The sequence below is a fragment of the Juglans regia genome, chromosome 7, assembly GCF_001411555.2.
Source record: "Juglans regia cultivar Chandler chromosome 7, Walnut 2.0, whole genome shotgun sequence".
In the NCBI taxonomy this organism is placed as follows: Eukaryota; Viridiplantae; Streptophyta; class Magnoliopsida; order Fagales; family Juglandaceae; genus Juglans; species Juglans regia.
In genome coordinates this window covers 15,990,039-16,004,874 of record NC_049907.1, presented here as the reverse complement: position 1 = coordinate 16,004,874, position 14,836 = coordinate 15,990,039, and the positions used below count along the sequence as shown (strand labels likewise).

Genomic DNA, 14,836 nt, shown 5'->3' with positions numbered 1-14,836 from the left:
TCGTTCTCCAAGTCCAAGATATAAACTATGCATGCCCCGTTGGATGGTAAAATTATTATATCTTATCACATTATTATAATTTTTATAAATTTATATATAAAATATAATAAATAATTTAATTTTTTTAAATTTTAAAATAATAATAATATTAAAATATAATATCTTAACGGTATTTTATTCAAATTTTTAATTTTTATCTAAAGTAATCCGCTCAACACAGAAGTCGGGCAGTGTTATTGTCTCTGACGCTCAGAGGGGGAGAGAGAGAGATAGAGAGGAGAGAGGGACTCGTGTGCCTTTTCTGGGAATTCAATCTGAGTTGCAGAGAACTGGCATTTTCCTCACTGCCTTCGGAGAAAGATGAATGTCAACGTGGACTTGGTGGCTCGGACAGTCCAGGTCGACAACCGGATTCCTCTCCGTAATTACTATCGGATCGCCGATAATCTTCTCAAACAGGTTCGTTCAATTCTCTCTCATTTATCTGTAATCGAACTTTTTAAGTGTGTGCTTTACTAATCTCAATTTCAATTTAATGGTCACTTCGGTTGAATTATTGCATGCTGATTATCAAATTAGATGGCCTTGTGAGATTTTAAGTCTATTTCACTATGGAAATTTGCTGCTCCAGGGTTTTCGTTGCTGTGTTATGTACTGATATGGTATGAAATTTGTATAATTATAAGGAATTAATCAATCGTAGGCAATTCGAGGTGCCTAAGGCCTCCAACAGTGCTCAAATCTTGGATGCAAACTGATGATTTCATTTTGGTATGCTTAAAGAACTCAAATAGATAATTACATGAATGACCCACTACGGAAACAATGACATTAGCCCCAAGGCAACAACCCTTGTTCAATTACAATGTGACCCACTTAAAGTAACAGACCCACTAACACATAACTTCAAAACACGACCCAACTAACATAATTCATGATCCCACGGGCACAAACCCACTAACATAAGACTCAAGCCAAAATTGATGCTTCTAGAATCATAACATACTCCCCCTCTTCAAAAGACCTTGTCCACAAGGTCAGGAAAGTTTCCACCAAAGCTCATCCAAAATCTTTCCTAGTTGCATTGCCATCCACGTCCTCCTGAGATGTGTCCTCCTCAATTCCTTCTAGCAAATAAATTATTGGCCTATTGCATCGATGTCCTGGTTGAAAATTTTCATAACAGAAATAGCAAAGGCCTCGATCCCTTCTCTCCTGCTTCTGAGCTGGGGAAATTCGTTTAACAGGTAAGGTTGGCCCTTTGTTGTGGTTGTTGGTGGTGGAGTTTGTTTGATTACTTGGTTCTGGGCTTGGTGGAGGGGCATGTAGCCTTAATAAAGGAGTTGGCATAGGAAGACTGGGCAGGTTGGTTCGTTGTGGTGGGCTAGGTAGGGAGTAGTGTGGAGTTCTTTGTAGGACTTCTTCTTCTTGCAAACGGGCTAATCCAAAGCCTGCCAAAAGAGTTGTAGGCTCGAACATGGTGACGACAACTCTCAAATCATCACGTTAGCCACTAAGAAAGGTGTTGATGCGAAACTCTTCGGTGAGTCCACTGATTCGATTAGATAAGAGCTCGAATTGGGTTTGATATTCTTCAACACTGGACACTTGTCAGAGCTTAGTAAAAGCTCATACTGGATCTTCGTAAGCCGATGGACCAAAGCGAATTTTGAGGGCTGAAACAAATTCCTCCCAAGTGTGGACTGGACTCGAGTCCATGAGCTAGAATACCAAGAAAGAGCCTTTCCTTCCATATGGAAGGATGCAATTTGGAGTCGGTGATCATCAGGGGTATTACAATAGGCAAAAAATTGTTGGGCCTTGAGGATCCACTCGGTGGGCTAAGATCCATCAAATCTAGGAAAATCAAATCGCAAGGTACGAGCTTGAATTCCTCCATGTCCTTCAAATAGAGGGTTTCCATTGAGCTTCACATTATTGCCTCCACCCCCAGAAGAACCTTCTCTGGAGTTAGCATTTCCCACGGTAAGAGCTAATTGATCATAACTAGCCGCGAGATTGCTGAGTTGCTGCAATACAGTTTCCAACAATTGTCGTTGGCGAACTTGTTCATCCTTCGAATGGTTAGTCTCCCCTTTAAGATTAGCCACAACTTCTGAGAGTTGTGTGTTGCGAGTCCCTTCACCCATGTCGTAGGAACATGGCTCTGAGACCACTTGTTATGTACTAATATGGTATGAAATATGTATAATAAGGAATTAATCAATAGTAGGCAATTCGAGGTGCCTAAGGCCTCCAACAACACTCAAATCTTGGATGCAAACTGATGATTTCATTTTGGTATGCTTAAAGAACTTAAATAGACAATTACATGAATGACCCAGTACGGACATGATGACATTAGCCCCAAGGCAACAACCCACGTTCAATCACAATGTGACCCACTTAAAGTAACAGACCTACTAACACATTACTTCAAAACGCGACCCAACTAACATAATTCATGATCCCATGGACACAAGCCCACTAAGATAAGACTCAAGCCGAATTTGATGCTTCTAGAATCATAACATGCTGTGAGTGTTTTATACTGTATTGGCAAACTTGTTGAAGTGGCAAGTAAAAAAATAGCATCGCCTCTGAGTTTTACTGCCAACGGTATATAGAAAGCAATTTCTATTACTAGCAGATGGATGTGAACATGTCAGTTGATGTTTAATGGCTTTGTAAAGTGTTTGTTTATATGGTTTCTCGACGTTTTACTATCAGAAAAAAGGTGCGTTACTGATATTTAACCATATTGTCTGTGGCATATTGTGGATTTGATGCTTAGGTGTAGCCTAATGGTGAAGCATGGTTTTTGGGACCATTACCTTTTATTTATAGGGGTTTCATTCCCTTTATCTATAATGGCTTACTATGTTATGTTCAATGCACTCAGGCTAGTATCTATCGGGAGGAGAAGAATGTTGTAGATTTGTATATCATGCTTCTTAGATATTCGAGGTAAGGAAAGGAAAATGGTGTGGTCATTTCCTCGTGTTGCTGAAAATGATGTCTTAGATTTACAAGTTTTGTTAAATGTATTATTTGTAACTTGCTGCAGTTTGGTGTCTGAAACTATACCATTTCATCGAGATTACCAGGTTCTGCTTCCAAAAGAAAGAACACAACATAAGAAGGTGAGGTATACTAATTTCTAAATTTTTGCTTTTTTGCTTTTTTTTTTTTTTTTAGCATGTATCCATGTGGTTTTTCTTCTTTGCATTGCAGAGATTGTCATCAGTGCTAGATGAGGCCGAATCTTTGAAGCCAGAGTACCTGTGTCGAGTGGATGAACTGAAAAAGGCCCATTCTGGATCCAGATTGCCTCAACTTGATGGCCCAGAATCAACTTCGCGTGGCTCAGAGACATCTCTAGAGTGGCCTGCAATCAATAGAAATTCTTACTTGAGCATTGACACAAAGCAGGTATAGACTCAGCTATATGAAATTATTAACTGATAATTGCATGGTTACTCATTTTCTTGTCATTTGATTTATCTGACAATACAGTGCTTAGGCAGCTTTCTTTCCCATTTCTTTATTTCTTCGGCATGGTTTCTCATTCATAATGTTCTTTTGTCTTAATGCTTTCTCCTACATTGTATGGACTTTGTAGGAACATTCATTTTTTTTTCATATACCTTCAGTCAATTTGTTTGATTTCTAATTTTTTTGCTCTTTAGTGTAGAATTCTTATTTTTCACTGTAATTTTTTCTTTTCATTGCTGCAGTATGCTAGTGTGGCACCTCAGTCTTCATGGAACTATAACAATCATCGTCCTCAAGGTTTATCATCAAATTCCATCCAAATTGAGCAGCAGTTCCAAAATCTGTAAGTATATTATTATTATGATTCTATTATCATGATGATTGGAGACATAAGGCCCGTATGGGACAGTAATATCTTTGAACCATGCAAAATCAGCCCTTTGTAGACGGGGGACCCTTTTACCTTTTATATCTGTTCAAGTGAGGAGCTGGCAGCATATGAGTTAATATATGGTGGGATGAATAGTCCTTTTATGCTATCACATGAGCCATTGCGTTGGCTTTTGGATGTTTTTTGTTGATTCTTGATAGCCAGCTTTCAAGACAAAGGACAACAGGAGATTTATAGTGATTATGTAAATTTTGTACCGTTGCACCAGGTAAACAAGGGCAGAGGGAGAGGTTATGGTGCAACATCATATAGATATGTTTGTTGTATCTATAATTTGAAGAAAAAACTTGTTGTTTAAACAAAGTCCAGTATGTTTGCATGTGCATATGACATCTGCGGCTGCTTGACTACGAGTTCAAATTATTTTATGGCATTGAAGTAAATTCTATTGGATCAGTATGTCTATACTAACCTGATTTAGGGCACTTCCCATTCATGAAATTTGAGGTTAGCAATTTTGTACTCTGATGAGATGCTACAATTTAAAGGGCTTTGGTTTGAGTTTGTTCAGGTGTCCATCAGAGACTTGACTCATAGTAGAGCTCATATTCAAGAGGGAGGCTCTTAGCCCATTTGTCACAGGCCTTTCTGAACCTGCTCAGTTCACCCAACACAAGCTATAATAGGACCCAGAGATTTTTTGCCCTGATTAATGGCACAGATTGTAGATGTTTGTAGGTAGGAGCATCTACTTTATTCTACATATGCACATTTTAAGAACCCTTACAGATAAGGTTAGAGCAATGAAATGGACAAACCCCTACGGGTTGGCTCAAGTGGTAAAGGCCTTGGGTTTGGGGGTTATGCTCCCCCCAAGTCTAAGGTTCAAATTCCCTTGGGTGCAAACAATCTCTAAGAGCCATTGAACTAGGGGATTTTCCCTTTGCATTATCCGAGGTACACTTGCGGAAAACTCCTTGCTGAGGGCCTGTTTCCGGACACCCAATGCCAATAAAAAAGAAATGAAATGGGCAAGGACTTGAGTGATCTTCTATTGATTACTACCTATCCACGTATTGGCATTTAAGGAAGTATCAATCTGTTTAAAAAGTTTTTTAATATAACCTTATAATATAACATACCTACTACCTTGTATACTACCTGGGTACTTGGGCTTTGATTAGATATATCTCTCTTGTATACTACCTGTGTACTTGGGCTTTGCCTAATTATGAGGATCAATAAATTTTGTACTTATAAAAAAAAACATGCCTAGGAAAAAGTTAAATATTAGAGACTGGTAGCAAGAAGTGTATGCTCTGAGAATGAAGCTAAGAAAGGTACAAAAGAGCACCTTTACTTGCTCCTGGTCTTGTGAGATGATTCCTGAAGAGACTGCCACCTTAAATTTGATTCTGTAAGGTGTCTCACCTTGATGTGAACCTCCGAAATGCTTCGTTAATCCTATGTAGTTGTTGATCCTCTGGCTGCTCCAATCTCCTATACTGTTCTCATTGAGCATTCTTTTAGTTCATCTGTTCTTGGTTTTGTTCAAGCTACAAACATTATTATGTATGCTATACTGTACTAGAAATCTAGAGAGAGTGGGCTGTATATTCTCTAACTTGGAACTGGTCCTATGGCTAAACCACGTATTTTAGTATTGTAGCTTCTGTGGGGATAACCCATAAAAACTAATATTTGTAAATGTGCAGATCATTTAGTTTACCTCCTCCAAAGAAGGAAACTTTATCTAGACACTCTTTCTTCGGTCCAAACGGTCTTCGGGGACAGTGGCTAGGACCTAGTGCAGAAACAAAGGTGGAACTCATTCTTCTCCACACTAATTAATATTTCTTCGTCTTCTTCTGGCCTAAACTTCATGAAGTAATGAAGACTAATGTGTACAGGTTCAATATCCAAACAACATGGACTTAAACCCTACAGAAACTTCAGAGTAAGGACTTCTGCTGAAGTTTTCCATTTTCAGCTTTGCCTTCAAACTTTTTTTTTGATAAGTAAGAAGTAATTGTAATTTTATTAGAAACGAGTGCTATGCCTTCACACTTTTGTTACTCTCTTTGTTTTTATGTTTTAAACTTCTCTCACATGGCGTCAAAATGAATTTGAAAGAATGACTATTTTACTTTCTATTTAGCGTCTAAGTTTCTTCCTTCTAAATTGTGGCTGCTCTTAACATTTGAAATTTCATCCGTGGAAATAGTCTGAATCAGGCTGGCCAACGTGATCTTGTGGCAGCAAAAGATGGCGATCCCACTGGAAACAGATATACAATGGAGTCAGTGCTCTCCTTGGATGATGGTAGATGGTCACGTCCAACTGAGTCATGCTCTCTGTTGATCAATGAATCAAGGGAAGATCCTTTCCAGTTGTTCAAGCAACCTTCCATTCCTCCTGTCCTTGTTCAACTGCAGCAGGACGTCACTCCAATTCCTCCCTCAAAAGTTGCTGATCCAAGACCTGGACCAGCTAAATCTTCTCAGGATGGGATGCCGAATTCTGAGTCATATCAACATCTACACATTGTAGGATTTCTCTGCAGACTCTTGTTCAAACAAAACACACATTTGTCTATTTCTTGGAAACATCAGGATAATTTTTCCTTTTCCTTTTTACTTTTAAAAGGTCATATGCATCTAGTTCTTGATGAAAATGATGATAGTTCCATTTAATTTATACTGCAGCCTGTAAAAATGATGGAAGATTTCTTGAGGTTAGCTCGGGCAAACACTCAAAAGAATTTGGAGACATGTGGCGTTCTTGCGGGTTCACTGGTATGACTAACTAAATCTTTTAAGAACAAAAATGATAGTGTATTCAGAGGGGAAAAAAGGTTAGTAGAGAAGTTGATCTCATTGTTTATTATGTTTCCAATTTTGCATGGCTGTAGAAAAACAAGGTTTTTCATATCACTTCGCTTATAATCCCAAAGCAAGAGTCAACTTCTGATTCGGTAAGATGGTTATCAATTTATATTCTTCTTTATGGCCTCTCTCTCTCTCTCTCTCTCTCTCTCTCTCTCTCTCTCTCTCCAAGACATAGTTAAGTTTGCGTTCTGTTTGTTGTTATCAGGTTTATCTTAGTCCCCCACCCCCAAAAGCAAATGTATTGGCTTTGAAGCCACAAAATGCTAAAGGAATATTGAGTATGTGTTATAATTATCAAATATTTAGGTTTTTGGAAGAATTTGAGATTCTTGCACATTTGATTACCATCCGAGATTAGGTCTTATTCCCTTTGCAGATGTGCCCTTTAACCTCTGATGCTAATGGAGATTGTGTTAAGTAATAATTTCAAATATCCCTGATTTAATTGAACTTCCTTTGCCAATATTTCTTCATTTCTTCTAAGTATCACTAAATGTTTTATTGTGGTTTTCTTTAAAGCGCTTGTATAAACTTCACCATTACTAGGTGCACCCCTTCATTGTATCTTTTAATTACAATTTTTCTGTTATGGGATTTGCTTGAAAGCATAGAGAAAAGAGGCAGCTAGAATTCGTATGTAGCCTCTCTCATACATTTACCATATATAGGTTGCAAATATATATATTCACTATCTAGATAGGCGTATGTCTTGTATATTTCATGTGTGCTTGGATTGTGCATTTTGCGGCTGTTAATGAGCATTATTATTTAATCAAGATTGAAAATATAGTAAAATGAATACTCTTTGCACATTCCTCTCACTAACACATTCGTTTAATTCTAATATTCCCTCTCAAGCTGGAGCATATAGATCATACAAAGCCAACTTGGAACAAGTTCATTCTAACCGATTACAATAGAGATATGGTGACTATGTCAACTAACTGGTCTCCAGACTTCACGGATGGTGTAGATATATCATATATCTACACTAAGTATCTTATCTCGAATGAAATGACAATAAACCTTAATATCCTTGGTTCTTTTATGAAAACAAATGTGTTAGATGTAATATATAATGTGACCTGGTTATCTTAAAACAATGGGATATGAGTTAGAGGTGAATCCAATCTTTAGGGGAAATTATTATAACCATGTCACTCTATCAATATGCCACCACCATCTGTTTCTTGCTTTTCTATGGGACCAAGTTTCTGCCTAAGAACAATATCCTGTAGTAGAACGTCTATCTAGAGAGACCTGTCCAATATGTATCAGTAAAACCTTTTATCCTGAGATGTCCATCTGAGCTATACACTATCCCAAGACCTGGAGCTTTCTTCAAATACTTAATACGAGTGATAGCTTCCAAATGTGAAACACTAAGAACCTCCAAGTATTGACTAACAATTCTAACTTCATATGAAGTATACGACCCCTGGTTATTGCTTAAGACCATTCAAAGACTTTATTAGCCTGTAGATAGAACCTTGATACTCCCCCCAAAGCAATTAACTTGGGTGGTTGCTCCACATAAATTTTCTTATGTAAATCTCCATGTCAAAAAGCATATCCAACGTCCAAGTGAAACAAGGGCCAATCAAGGTTGGCAAGCTAAGAAATTACGTAATGAAGTAATGAGATCTTTACAAATAGGGGAAATGTCTTATTGTAATCAATACCATATGGCTCCATGTAGCGCCTGGCAACCCAACAAGCCTTCCATATTTCAGCAAAGCCATCATGCATGAACTTAACAGTGCATACCCATTTACATCCATCAGTCTGTTTACAGGCCATAAAGCAACAAGTTCCCAAGTCTCATTTTGATGCAAGGCCTTAATTTCCATTTCCATAGATGTATCAAACCCAAATTAGATGAAGCAATTATCTCTAAGGGTAACATGTATACACCTTAAGTGGAGCAATCAGATGTTGTGGTGACAACTCTTTGTGAGGAGAGATTGGACTCAACAAATATGGAATTGGCAAGGAGACATGAACATATTGTGGTGGGCGTCGTGTCTCGTGTCAGATTTTGGTATGACAAATGGTGGGGTGAACGAAGCCTCCAAGACACCTTCCCTGCCATTTTTGAGCCCGCACGAGAAAAGGATGCAACGATAACCGATCTCTTGGTCTTTTTTGGTGCCTCCCCTCAATGAAATGTAGATTTCATTAGGACAGCCCAAGATTGAGAGTTGGAGACTATCATAGAGATATGAGTCATTGTATTCTGTAAGCATGACAAAGGGTACCATAGATAGGATGAGCTAGAGCTCCTCCAAGAAAGGTAAATTCATTGTCAGATCATTTTACCAAGTTCTAACGAGTCCTGGAATGACCATGTTCACATGGAAGAGTATATGGCAGACGAAAGCTCCTTCAAGCAACTTTTTTCATATGGGCAACATCTTTGGACAAGATCCTCACCACAGATAATTCAAGGAAATGCTGGGTAATAGTGTTGGACTAGTGTTGTATGTGTAAGAAGAATGGTGAATCATTATAACATTTGTTTTTACACTGCGAGGAGGCTAGGACCATCTGGGATGATTTTTTCGCTAGAATCGGATTGCATGGGTCATGCCTCTTAGCCTGGTGGATTTCCTTGCATGCTGGAAAGGCCCTCAAGGCAACTTACAAGTGGTAGCAATCTGGAGAATGGTTCCTATATGTATGCGTTGGTGTATTTGGCGTGAGAGAAATGATAGAAACTTCGAAAACCGTGAGAGATAATGGATGAGCTTAAAGTTTTCTTTTTTAAAACTTTGTTCTAATGGGCGAGGTGGGGGCCATTGTTTGTAATGGGCTAAATGTCCATGATATTCTCCTTTCAATTGTAAACTCTAATTAGGTTATTCTCATGTATACTCCCTGTGTACTTGGGTTTTACCTACTTCTATGAATAAAACTTCTTGATTACCTATAAAAAAAAAAATATATGGAATTGGAATTGAGACGGGTGAGATATTAGCTCAAGATTATAATCACGCAAAGATGAACATCTGTAAATTATGGAGCAGACTCGAACAAACTTGAGATCGGCACAAGTAAAGTAGCATTGAAGAACAAGATTATATTAAGTTCCAAGAATATCCACGAGTTGAACCCTACAAGTTTGTGGTTCCAGCGGGCAACCCAGATCTATGTCTAGGGAGTAACCCTTTTGGCTTTTAGAATAACCAAGAAAGACGCATATACCAGCACGGAGATCAAGTTTATGATAATCGGTACCCAATATGTGAACGAAGCAAACATGCCCTAAAATCCTTGCTGGCAAGAAAAGGGAAATGAAGAAGAAAATTTTCACTACGGCAACCGCAATTCTTATTCTGCCATGCACACCACCACCGACAATGATGGAACTAATGGCAAAGTTGACGAAGATATCATAGTGATGTTGACGTTGATGGTGCCATCTACCCCCAGTTAGGGGTATTAAGTCCCAAAGTATAATCATGCAAAGATGAACATCCGTAAATTATGGAGTAGATTCAAACAAACTTGAGATCAGCACTAGTGAAGTAGCATTGAAGAACAAGATTATATTAAGTTCCAAGAATATCCACTAGTTGAACCCTACAAGTTTGTGGTTCCAATGGGACCCAATATGTGAACGTAGCAAACACACCCAAAACCCCTTAGTGGTAAGAAAAGGGGGATGAAGACAATAATTGGGGATGAAGAAGAAAAGTTCCACTACGGCAACCACAATTCTATTTCTGCCATGCACAACACCACCACTGACGATGACGGAATTGATGGCAAAGTTGACGACAATATCATAGTGATGAGGTTGATATTGGTGCCATCTACCCCCAGTCAGGGGCATTAAGCCTCATATTTTTCTACTTCACTATCAGTTATATCAAATGTGTGAGTGTGTAAGAGGGAAAATTAGAACAAAGAGCTAAACCCTAAACCCGTTGCTCTACTATCATGAAAATATAGAGAGAAAATAGGAGGCTAGATTTCATAAGTAGCCTCTCTCACACCTTAATTATATACATTCCTCTCACTAACATATTCTTCTAATTCGAAAAAACTTTTATAACATTCTCATATAAGAAAATGAATATAACATTTCCCTGCTGCTGATGGCTGCGGAAAGCAATTTGTCTTTTTTCTGTGTTGTCTCAGTTTTTATATTGGCAGAATTTTTATTCTGCACAACCTGTATTTATTTATTTTTTATAAGTATAGACATATAACCACAGTGGGAGTCGAACCCATGACCTTTTGATAAATACAGGTTGTATTTATGTGTTAAACTCCCTTCATGTTCAGTGTCAGACTTTGAATGAGGAAGAAATATTTGAAGTTCAAGACAAATTGTCGCTCTTTCAGCTTGGTTGGATCCACGTAAGTGTGTGAATACTCCAATGCCTAGTTGTTGTTAGCATTACTTCTCATTAAGTTTTGCATGCTCATTATTGTCTCTGCTCTGAACTATTGGAAAGTTGATTCAACAAAAAATTTAAATTATTGGAATATATAATATTATTTTTAGGGTTGTGAGCAGGCTGTTGGCCTCACTGGTTTTACACTTTTTGTTGATGTTCCTCTTTTTGAAGTAATAGGTATGAAGTCAGTTGGGGATTATCTAGTTCTGTTTTCCTCATGCTTATATATATTGAATACAATCCTCAACGCATGTGCTTTCCATTTACAGATGCTGTAATGGGAGGGACTAGTGTTGTCATTTTTCTCATGTTTTACTTACAAATGATGATCATGTTGGTATGTCTATAGCTTTACATTATATATTTTAAAAAAAGTCAGATAGCTGCCCGGATCATCCTTTTTTTACGAGTCTGGATAAACTCAGTCCCATGAAAAAAACATGTCATGTAAATATCAGAACCATCTTTAAGTTCGGGGCTCACTCTTATAGGTGCCATTACTTAACTTTTTTTTCTCCCCTTTCTTGGTTCAACTGAAATTGTATTTGGGAGTAGTAAAACTGTCTGTACTTTGTTTATGAGTTGATATGCCTTACTTTTACTGTTGATATTGTAAAGAAAAAAAGTTATCATGAGAAATGCAGATTGTTTGAAAAGCCAGACTTTTGCATCCAACAACTCGTAGATTGATCTCATTTTCCTCCCTCAACCTTCTATGTTTTTCCTATAGTTTTATAATGTTTGTTATAGGCAGTTGTTTGACGTATTGACTATGTGTGCTACTAATGTGATGTCAGACACACCCATCACAGACCTGCTTCATGTCATCAGTAGATCTGCACACTCATTACTCCTACCAGGTAACAAATGGTATCACTTGTACTTTTCTTGGCTTTGACAGCTTTTGGCTCGATTAAAGTCAGTTGCACATTCATTATTTTTTAATTTAAAGTTTTTGTAGTGTTGCAATAAGTTGCAAAGTGTTTTAGGCCTCGTTTGTTTTTGGAAAACTTTTCATCTCATCTCATCTCATCTAATCATTACAACTTTCCCAACTTCCAATACAAAATAAAATAAACAATTCAACTTTTTCAAATCCCAAAATAAAAATAATATTAAAAAATATACTCTAACAATATTTTATTCAACTTTTTAACTTTAATCTCATCTCATCTCATCTCATCTCCGAAAACAAACGAGGCCTTAGTTTTACTGGAGCATGGGTCAATGCTTTCTTTTCTTTCTCATTCATTCTTTTTCCTTTTTCCTTTTTCCATCCTTTCTATTTTGTAATATTCTTTTATCTTTATAAAGGCAACTTTAATACCAACTATTGGAACCAAGATCCTTTAATGCCACTTGGCTCAACAGCCATGTACCTTGTTGCCTGTCCAACAATTGTATTTTCAATCTTCTTGAATGCATTAGGTATGTGGTGGGCAGGTTATTTTGATGAGTAAGCGATGGTTGCATTAGCATGAAACTTGTTAGGGATAATGACAAATATCTGCTAAATACTTGGTTCTTGAAGCATTCATGAAGAGAGGGTAGCGATGAAAATATATAAACTAAGAGCATTAGTTATTTGGAGGTGTAAGCAAAACAGACAAATGGTGAAATTGCAATTGCAGATGTGGGCATTAGTTATTTGGTGAATTTTTTTTCTCCACCGACCGGTTCAACTGCTTTTAGATTTGCATATTTGTTTCGTTTCCCACAGTTTCTTGTTGTTATTATGTGTTTTTACTCTGCCGAACGGATTTCTTTGTGGTGTCATTGTAGATTATGCTACCAGAAGCAATTGCAATTGTTATGGCCCCTACAGATACTTCAAGGTTGGTTTTCGTCTAGCATCTATCGATTATCATATCAAACACATTCTGGATGAAGAAACACAATCTGCTTAGAATATATAATAGCAAAGCAAAATTTTGTAATCAATATCAATATTAGAAACGTCTAAATACAATTTCTGGTTGGACTTACGGTGTGTTAATCCTGACCGTTGGCAAGGCAACCACTGGAACTCTATATTTCATTCCTTTGATGCAGATTTAAAGATCTGCTAACCTGTGGTCTGTTGTTTGGAAATGAAAACTGCACAGCTTAACGGCACTACTCACTAGATTATATATTGAGAGAGCAAGATTATCAAAGGGGATAAATAGTCGGCACTCTATGTATCTTGGTTATATTTTTACTAGTTGGCATGCTAATATATATCCCATGCTACTGCAGTCCACATGGCGTATTTCATCTCTCTGATCCAGCCGGTGTGTCCATGATTCGAAATTGCCAACAGCGTGGCTTTCATCCCCACGAGGAGACACCTGATGGAAACCCAATTTATGAGCATTGTTCACATGTATATATGAACCCGAATTTGAAGTTTGACGTAGTTGATCTTCGGTGAGACCGTGATTTCTCAATGCTGATGAAGTTTTCTGATTAAAGGTATTAATACATACGTGCACACACATATATATATATATATATATGTATATGTACATCATCAAACAGTAAATCTCTTTTCACCTTACAGAGGTACTGTAAATTCTTCTGGATTTTTTTGGGTAGATACAGGATGGATAGAACGCAGATCCATTTGTATGTTCAACCATTTGTGAGAATGCACAAGTCGGTCTTTGATTTTGTCATTGAAGTGATACATGACTGGCAGATATATATAAACTGTACGTGTAATTAACAGCGGCATTGTTTATAATTTGTCTCTTCATGAGCATATTAGTTGCATGGCAATACCATATGGCAAGTAGATAGGTTACATCATTCTAGAGAGTTATCAGGAGTTTTCGGGTTACATCATGCCAATACCAATCCATTTCTAGTACTACTACTACTGCTGCTGCAACCATCAACCATACTATATACCCTTCTATCTCTGTTACTTATTTAACTTTCTAATAATATTACTTTGATTGTATTCCTTTTATAAGCTGTTTACTGTTCCTAAGGATTTATAGATCATATTTGCTTCCTTTTGTAAAGTCTGCATTGCCGTTATTCATCATATAGGGTTTGGACAATCAGTTGTGTTTAATTGAAACTTGCCCAATAAATGCTCTTTTTCTACCTTCTTTTTGCAAACGCAACTTTGAACCTCTATATGAAACAGAAACACAGGTCTTTTCTGATCAACACTCTTAACCCCAATGTTCGACTTCTTCCAATTTTTACGCAATGCTACATTAAAAAGATGAACAGGCACGCTTGTTGATGCTGGTTTTGTCCTCAAGCAAAGTACTGCATTTCTAATGGAAGTGTGCATGACAGGCGGAGAGAAAAGAAAACAACCATCCCTTTGACTCAATATTTTCGTTTCGTCTCGTCTCATCTAAACATCTGAATGCCACAAATATAAGTATTTTTCAATTTTAAATTTTTAAATTTTTTATCTAGCATTTTTTATTTAATTATTATAAATTTTTCAAACTTTTAAATAAAACACAAAAGACATTTCAATTTTTTTAAATTTTGAAACAAAAATTATATTAAAAAATTATATTCTGAAATTATTTTTAACTTTTTATAATATTTTTATTCAACTTTTTTTTTCATCTTTTTCAAAAGTACTCTATAAAATATTTTAAGTCAAATCATTTCATTACTATTTATAAATCTATCATTTCATCTTA

General features: G+C 37.0%; 1 protein-coding gene across 1 annotated transcript; it reads left to right on the top strand.

Moving 5' to 3' along the window:
- Nucleotides 1-223: 223 nt before the first annotated feature.
- Nucleotides 224-13,923, top strand: LOC108983742 (AMSH-like ubiquitin thioesterase 3). The gene is made up of 14 exons (XM_018955487.2): nucleotides 224-459; nucleotides 2,903-2,967; nucleotides 3,068-3,143; nucleotides 3,235-3,432; nucleotides 3,738-3,838; nucleotides 5,602-5,707; nucleotides 5,797-5,843; nucleotides 6,111-6,432; nucleotides 6,592-6,681; nucleotides 6,798-6,860; nucleotides 11,065-11,139; nucleotides 11,978-12,040; nucleotides 12,963-13,015; nucleotides 13,419-13,923. The coding sequence occupies exons 1-14, from the start codon at nucleotides 361-363 to the stop codon at nucleotides 13,591-13,593; spliced, it is 1,533 nt and encodes a 510-aa protein (XP_018811032.1). The 5' UTR covers nucleotides 224-360; the 3' UTR covers nucleotides 13,594-13,923.
- The last annotated feature ends 913 nt before the right edge of the window (nucleotides 13,924-14,836 follow it).

Excerpts from the sequence above, each read along its gene's own strand:
- LOC108983742 (XM_018955487.2), top strand. The coding sequence starts at position 361 with ATGAATGTCAACGTGGACTTGGTGGCTCGGACAGTCCAGGTCGACAAC. Across the intron at positions 3,839-5,601 it reads GAGCAGCAGTTCCAAAATCT|ATCATTTAGTTTACCTCCTC; the intron begins GTAAGTATATTA and ends GTAAATGTGCAG. Across the intron at positions 13,016-13,418 it reads GCCCCTACAGATACTTCAAG|TCCACATGGCGTATTTCATC; the intron begins GTTGGTTTTCGT and ends ATGCTACTGCAG.